Raw genomic sequence first — 8290 nt, forward strand, 5'->3', positions numbered from 1 at the left:
AAAAACCAAGGGACATCTGGGTTCTCTAGCTTTGTTCCTTCTATGGTACTAGGCAGTTTACTCTTCCTTTATCCTTTACTGAAAATAGAAAGAATCTGCAATTAAGGGTGCTGATATTAAATAAATATCTCTGAAAATAAGAAGAGGCATCCTTTTTTGCCCTCTAAGAAAAATTTAGTTTTGACACGTTTTATTAAATTTAAATAACTCAGTCCTTTGAGAATAAGTGCTTTATTTCTTCTACAGTCAGTCACTCAGCCAGAATCTACAGGGGACCCAAACAATATGACTCTTTTGGCAGAAGAGGCTCGAAAGCTCGCTGAACGGTAACCTCTAGATCCCTGTTTAATGGTTAAGTTGTGGCTTCCCTTATGGTATGTGTGTGTTGTCTTACCCCATAATCCATAAACACTTTCCCCATAATGCACTTTTGCAAAGTTTTCTCTCATTTCTAAGACATTATCAGCTGTGTGTACTCTTTTCTTCCTTTTACTTTGAAATTAGAATATTCACTTTGAATATTAGAATACAGTGGTTTGAAGAGAAATCATATATCTCGAAGAAAACCGTAACATTTTTAGATTTTTGACTTATTTAAGGCTGCAGTAACTGAATGAAATAGCAGATTGTTGTTGATAAAGATTAGGCATGGGATTTGTGTTGGTAGCTAGATAAATGATTTCTTGCTAGCATACACAGTTTTATATGCAAATTACTCTCAAATAGTTAAATTTAAAAGTTGTTTTTCTGAAGAATTATACACATTTTTCTCTTATAAATTTAAACTATTAGTTTTTTTGAAAAATATTCTCATCTCAGTTTACAGAATGCTATTCATATATTCAGCCCCACTGAACTGATTGCAAAATTCCAAATGAATGAGGTTTTCCAATATTTGTAGAATTCTTGCTCATTTTAGTATATGTATATATAATAAAGTAGGCTGGGTGTGGTGGCTCACACCTGTAATTCCAGCATTTTGGGAGGCCGAGGTGGGTGGATCACCTGAGGTCAGGAGTTTGAGACCAGTCTGGCCAACATGGTGAAACCTCATCTCTACTAAAAATACATCAGCTGGGCATGGTGGTGTGCACCTATAATCCCAGCTACTCGGGAGGCTGAGGCAGGAGAATTGATTGAACCAGGAGGCAGAGGTTGCAGTGAGCCAAGATCATGCCACTGCACTCAAGCCTGATCAACAGAGTGAGACTGCTTTTTAAAAATAATAAAGTCACGCCTGTAATCCCAGCACTTTGGGAGGCCGAGGCGGGTGGATCACGAGGTCAAGAGATCGAGACCATCCTGGTCAACACGGTGAAACCCCGTCTCTACTAAAAATACAAAAAATTAGCTGGGCATGGTGGCGCGTGCCTGTAATCCCAGCTACTCAGGAGGCTGAGGCAGGAGAATTGCCTGAACCTAGGAGGCGGAGGTTGCGGTGAGCTGAGATCGCGCCATTGCACTCCAGCCTGGGTAACAAGAGCAAAACTCCATCTCAAAAAAAAAAAAATAGTAATAATAATAATAAAGTAAGCATTACCTAAATTTTATTTCCCTACCAGACGGTTGTTTCATGGCTTATTTGTTTTATCTGTATAGTCATAAACAAGAAGCTGATGACATTGTACGAGTGGCGAAGACAGCCAATGATACATCAACTGAGGCATACAACCTGCTTTTGAGGACATTGGCAGGAGAAAATCAAACAGCATCTGAGATTGAAGAGCTTAATAGAAAGTGAGTATGATTTAAATGTGGTTTGCAGCCCTTTAGCTGTTCTAGTAAGTAACAGTAGTTCAATGAAAAATTAAATACTGGTGGATTCAGGGCATACATTCATGCAGTAAGATTTCCTTTGTTAATCATGCTTTTGAAATGGCACAGTAAGTAGAGCAGGGCTTGTGGAGCCACAGAAATTTGGTTTGATTCAGTTACTATAACTACAGAGAATAGTAACAAGATGAGCCATGATACTTAAAATTCTGCATAAATAAAGAAGAGAAAGAATATGATAGAGTAAGTAGAGGAAACATAATTGAACTATAAATCTTTAACGGGTGTCTGAAATAAGAAAGTATATGGCACACCACATAGAAGTGATAAGAGAAAATGAAAATGTATGCCAAATGTTGGTATTAAAATGAAAGCATTTTAATGTAGCATTTTCTTTGAGGTTTTGGGCATATTATCGTATGATCATGTTAATCTGATTAACATTAAGATGCTAAAAGCAGCTAAGATTTTCATTAAATCACATTATTTGTGTCTTAGGTATGAACAAGCGAAGAACATCTCACAGGATCTGGAGAAACAAGCTGCCCAAGTACACGAGGAGGCCAAAAGGGCTGGTGACAAAGCTGTGGAGATCTATGCCAGTGTGGCTCAGCTGAGCCCTGTGGACTCTGAAACCCTGGAGGTATGGGGGTAGACTGTACGCACAGCCCCACCCTGTCTCTCCCCCAAGTCATGTGACAGCAGACTGCTCTGCACCTCCCTCTGTCCTCCCACTGGCTTGCTGGTAAAGTTGAGTCTATTTCACATACACTAATAGAATTTACCAAGGTAGCCAGGTGTGGAGACTCATGCCTGTAATCCCCGCTGCTCGGGAGACTGAGGCAGGAGAATTGCTCGAATTCTCAGCTGAGCCCTGTGGACTCCAAGACACTGGAGGTATGGGGACAGCCTGTACACACAGCCCCACTCTGTCTTTCTCCCAAGTCTGTGTGAGGTGGGAGGATTGTGTGAGACCAGGAGTTCCAGAACAGCCTAATCAACATAGCGCAAGACCCTATCCCTTCAAAAAACAAAAACTTACCAAGATTAAGAATCCTGTGATTGTAAACATTAAATAGCAAAGACTACTTTAATGATATGAACAATTACTCTTAAGTCTTTAGTACAAATCCAAATTACAATAATATATTTGAATTGCTTAAAGTGGAGTACACGGAGACATTTACTCCTAGGCACTGTCTGGTAGAGACCTAGAGAGAAATAAGAGAGAATGGTTTAATTAAAGGACTATAGCAGGAAGTTCTGGGGCAGGTAAAATATTTTGGAATTGGTAGGATTTTATTTCATATCTGTACTCTAATCGTGGATCCTAACTCCAAGCTCTGTATAAATGGTAGTTTTTTGCATTAAGCTTGAGATATACTAAGTGTCACTTCTTATATCTGAGGTGTTGACTTGATTTTTACCATCAAGGTTTAGGTCCCTTTAGACATGTACAGATTGTCTGATTCTATATATTTAGAAGTAGAAAATAGGCAGAATTAGTCTATGATGATAAAAATCAGAGCATTGGGAGGCGCAATATTGGAAAGATGGAGTGGAGATTGGCTGGAAAGGGAGAAAAGGGAGCTTCTTGGGTGATGGAAGTCTTCTGTATCTTGATTGGAGTGTTTGGTTACATAGAAATTCATGTGTCAAAACTCATCAAACTATATGTGGATGCTGTGAATTTCAGTGTGTAGAGTATGTCTTGTTGCAGTTCTTAAAAAATATCAATTGAGTGTTAGGTGTTAGAGAGTTTCTAAGCCTACCTTTTCATTAGTTTAAATGTTTTATCCAAAGCGTAGTGATCTTACTTGCTTTTCACAGAATGAAGCAAATAACATTAAGATGGAAGCTGAGAATCTGGAACGTCTGATTGACCAGAAGTTGAAAGATTATGAGGACCTCAGGGAAGACATGAGAGGAAAGGAACTTGAAGTCAAGAACCTTCTGGAGAAAGGAAAGACTGAACAGCAGGTTGGTTTGATTTGCAGCTTGCTTCATGTCTTGAAGCAACATTTGAACAGTCCAAATGTGTCTGTGATGACACCATATTTGCAGAGATGGCAGACCACAGTGCTGAGAGAGCAGCCTAACATGTTGTATGCTGGCAAGTCTCAGGCGATACCTCTGGAGAGTCTTTTCTGTCCAGGAGACAGAAGGGATTTCCTTTGGAGGGTTCATCCCCCAATTTGACATGTGTTTGCAGACCGTGGACCAACTCCTAGCCCGAGCTGATGCTGCCAAAGCCCTCGCCGAAGAAGCTGCAAAGAAGGGACGGAATACCTTACAAGAAGCTAATGACATTCTCAACAACCTGAAAGGTAGAAAAGACTGAGATAACAGGGGCAAATGCATCCACAAGTAGAGTGATTTTTTAAAAAATCGTGTCTTTTACCATATTTATTACTTCATCCACAACTCCCTACTTTTTTCGTGCTAAAGTATTTCAAAGAGAAATCCCAGAGCTCATGCCATTTTATCCCTGCATACTTCAGTATAGATTTTTTTTAAAAAGATGTTTTTTTATTAGGCTAACTCACATAACCAGTATGCCTATTTAGATAACTTATATAATGGTAAATGGAGATTATCTTTCATTTTCTCTGCCAGTGGCATCCAATTCTTTGTTGTTTTTTTTCATTACCCCAGATAAAAGAGAAATGTTACCAACTCACTGAGCAACTGTGAATTCATGTCTGATAAAATAGTCATAGGTTCTATAAATAAGGAATCTTTACAGGATGCTTTACAGGATACTGGTTGAAAGTATGAGCCAGGCACAGTAGCTCCTCATGCCTGTAATCCCAATACGTTGGGTGGGAGGCTCACTGGAAGCCAGGAGTTCAAGACCAGTTCCTCCCTGGAGAATATAGCGAGATCCCATCTCTACAAAAAATTTGTTTTAATTAGCCAGGCATACTGGCACACACCAGTAGTCCTAGATATTTGGGAGGCTGAGGTAGGAGGATCCCTGCTGCAGTAAGCAGTGATTATGCCATTGCACTCCAGCCAGGATGACAGAGTGAAACCTTGTCTCTAAAAATAAAACAAAATAACAAGTTCAAAATATGGTCTCTGGTGTCAGTGGGTTTAAAATCCTGCACCACAAGTCATCTAACTTCTTTAACCCTTAATTTTCTTATAGAAATGATACAGCCTATTTTATATCAAAGACACATAAAGCTCTTAGCTCAGTACCCGACACACAGTAAACACTAAATAAATTGCAACTTTTTCTTTTTTTTGAGACGGAGTCTCGCTCTTTTGCCAGTCCGGATTGCAGGAGTATAGTGGTGTGATCTCAGCTTACTGCAACCTCCACCTCCCAGGTTCAAGTGATTCTCCTGTGTCAGCCTCCCGAGTAGCTGGGACTACAGGCAACGTGCCACCATGCCCAGCTAATTTTTGTATTTTTAGTAGAGATGGGGTTTCACCATGTTGGCCAGGATGGTCTCTATCTCTTGACCTTGTGATCCTCCCAAAGTCCTGGGATTATAGGCGTGAGTCATCGCGCCCAGCCCAGTTGCACCTTTTAATACTGGTTGAGGTAGCAGTAGTGGGATGCTCAGGGCTCTGCATTAAAGCACATTGTTCAAGTAAGAATTCTATTTCCAGAAACAGGTAATGTTTATATAAGACTAACTGGGAGACCTTTTCTGTAGAGATGTGTAATTTCTAAAATTTCAGTCCATGCTTTCTTCCATTTTTTACCCTGACTTCCACTGTTCATAAAACGAAATCCAGTTGGAACTCCCTGAAAGGTCCCCTTTTTAGTTGTTGGGAGTTCAGTTCAAATGTGTTCTTGAACTTGTTTCAGATTTCGATAGGCGCGTGAACGATAACAAGACAGCTGCAGAGGAGGCGCTAAGGAAGATTCCGACCATCAACCAGACCATCATTGAAGCCAATGAAAAGACCAGGGATGCCCAGCAGGCCCTGGGCAACGCTGCAGCAGATGCCACGGAGGCCAAGAACAAGGCCCACGAGGCAGAGAGGATCGCGAGCGCTATCCAAAAGGTGTGCATTTCTCCTCTGAGAGTCCCTGTCCATGCCTTTCTCTAGTCACCTTTCAGTATCTTTCCAGACCCTCAGAGCCTTTGCAGATTTTTTTCCTCAACTTCAGTAAAATTGTGTTAAACCATATTTTTTTTCTTTTGACTAGGCATGAAGAGTAGGTATCCACATTGATTGAGGAGGGGTAATCAGTAAAAGGGTGCTTTACTCTAAAATTTCTACTTTGTCTTCAGTGTGGGGTCTGGCTTCATTCCCACAAAAAAAAAAAAAAAAAAAAATCCCATTCCCACAAAAAGCAGACTTCTTCTAAATAAACATTCTTCTTTGACCTAGACAGGTGGTATTTATTTCAATAATATGTAGTATGCCTTATCAATACAACTTTCAGGCCCCCTTTTCAAGCATATTGCCATATGTAAGCCCCTCCTAGGAGAGACTTCCCGTTGCTGCCATTGCTAGGATTTAAAGAATAATTTTTTTTAGTCTGGCTTTGTCTTATTTCAAGGTCAATCTGTTTGTTTTATTTAAAGAAGAGATTGGAGCAATTTCAGAATTAGATATTTAAGAATCACAGAAACCTCTTAGTTTCCTTAGAACAGTTGGCTTTTGGATTAATTATATTTTTTAAAATACTCATATTTCAGGATTGTGGTCTTTTTTGTATATTATGATGAACTGCCAAGAAGGAACCAAGCTAGCTGTGAAATGATGCTATTATCTTGATGAAAGCATCTAATCAGTATGATGTGGTAGAAAATGTATGCCATTCAGTGTTTATCATTTGCTAGCTGTGTGACCTCAACTAAAAATAGAAATAATGGAACAGAATTTTTCCGGATTAAAGAAGAGGATACAAACGAAAGTGCTAGATAAAATACAAAATGTTATTATGTGTGTAGGAATGTTTTTTTTTTTTACTATTATTTAGAACCCAAATTGATAATGTAAGTCATGAGAATAGTATAAATCAATATGTTATTCTTCCTAGATTATATTTTTGAGCCATTTTATAAATTATAAAGGGAGTGGGAGCATACTTGAGAAAAAGGAAAGCTTTTTTTAAAAAATAGCAATTTGCTTTTGTGCCTAGAATGCCACCAGCACCAAAGCAGAAGCTGAAAGAACTTTTGCAGAAGTTACAGATCTGGATAATGAAGTGACCAATATGCTGAAGCAACTACAGGAGGCAGAAAAAGAGCTAAAGAGAAAACAAGATGACGCTGACCAGGACATGATGATGGCAGGGATGGTAAGAGGTTTGGGCATAGTTGCTCATTGGCAGCAAGTGAACAGTGTTTAATAATAAAGATCCCCCACTTGTTGAGAAGAGTCTTTTTCATATTGACTTCTGTTTTTCATCACGTTGTCTGGTCAAGAATTGGGTTAGTAGCTTACACAGAAGACAAAGAATTTGGATCTTCTGCCAGGTATTTTTGTTGCACAATTGTCCTGTCCCAAAGTTACTCAGTTAAAAGCAAAACATTGCTTTACACATTTGAGGTTTTAGGACATTAAAAAGTATGTGTTTGTGTTTTTCAGTGGGTAATTCATAAATGTTAATTAAAAAGGAATGCAATGAAAAGTTAATTTTCTTCCTATTCTTGTTCTCCCAGCACCTTGCTCCTTAGAGACAAAGACAAGTTTCTTGTATATAAGAAATTTTTGAAGATGGCATTGTCCACCACCCCACCAAAACATACCAAACGTACATCTAGTTTAATTTTTCACCTTTTGTGAAAATGTATATGCATGGCACCATTTGTAACAAAATTGACTTGTGAATGGATGGTCCAAGGAAGAACTAAGGTCCATTTTTCTGTTCTATGCTATATTTTACTTTGAAAAGACTTTAGTGGAGTCACAGTAGGAATATTCTTTTTCCAGTTGGGTGTAGCAGTCACGGTAATAACATACATGAGCTTGTTTACTTGCTCACTTTCAGTGGCAAGGAAGAGGCCTTCTTTCACTGCTGCCAAAAAACGGAGTCCCTCACTGTGGGTCATTTTCACTTTGGGATGGAAAAAAGAAATACAAGGCCTACTAATCTCTAGGGAAGTGATAAAGCAAACTGTCCCTGTGCAAACACCTGATTTTATTATGCTTTTTGCAGGAGTGCACAGTGCGGAATGGGGGGTGGTGTTGGTTTGGATTATCCTGATTTTCTGTGTCATGGTGTGGCTCAAGTACAAATTCCCATAAAGATGGCTGGGTGCAGTGGCTCACGCCTGTAATCCCAGCATTTTGGGAGGCCAAGGTGGTTGGATCGCCTGTGGTCAGGAGTTCAAGACCACCCTGGCCAACACAGTGAAACCGTGTCTCTACTAAAAGTACAAAACTTAGCTGGGCGTGGTGGTGGGCGCCTGTAATCCCAGCTACTTGGGAGGCTGAGGCAGGAGAATTGCTTGAACTCAGGAGGTGGAGGTTGTAATGAGCCAAGGTTGCACCACTGAACTCCAGCCTGGACCACAGAGGGATAGACTCTGTCTTCAAAACAAAA

At 39.7% G+C, this 8290-nt stretch overlaps 1 protein-coding gene across 1 annotated transcript in view; it reads left to right on the forward strand.

Annotated features, from left to right (window-relative positions):
• The window catches only part of LAMC1 (laminin subunit gamma 1), a 123167-nt gene that overhangs the window by 110247 nt on the left and 4630 nt on the right, over window positions 1-8290 (forward strand). The window contains exons 20-26 of the mRNA XM_017524505.2: window positions 247-326; window positions 1600-1737; window positions 2272-2416; window positions 3604-3753; window positions 3986-4100; window positions 5597-5796; window positions 6884-7042. Of these exons, the coding sequence (XP_017379994.1) occupies window positions 247-326; window positions 1600-1737; window positions 2272-2416; window positions 3604-3753; window positions 3986-4100; window positions 5597-5796; window positions 6884-7042 (987 nt within the window). The remainder of the gene's footprint in view (window positions 1-246; window positions 327-1599; window positions 1738-2271; window positions 2417-3603; window positions 3754-3985; window positions 4101-5596; window positions 5797-6883; window positions 7043-8290) is intronic.

The sequence above is a fragment of the Cebus imitator genome, unplaced genomic scaffold (genome assembly GCF_001604975.1).
Source record: "Cebus imitator isolate Cc_AM_T3 unplaced genomic scaffold, Cebus_imitator-1.0 Scaffold33, whole genome shotgun sequence".
Lineage (NCBI taxonomy): Eukaryota > Metazoa > Chordata > Mammalia > Primates > Cebidae > Cebus > Cebus imitator.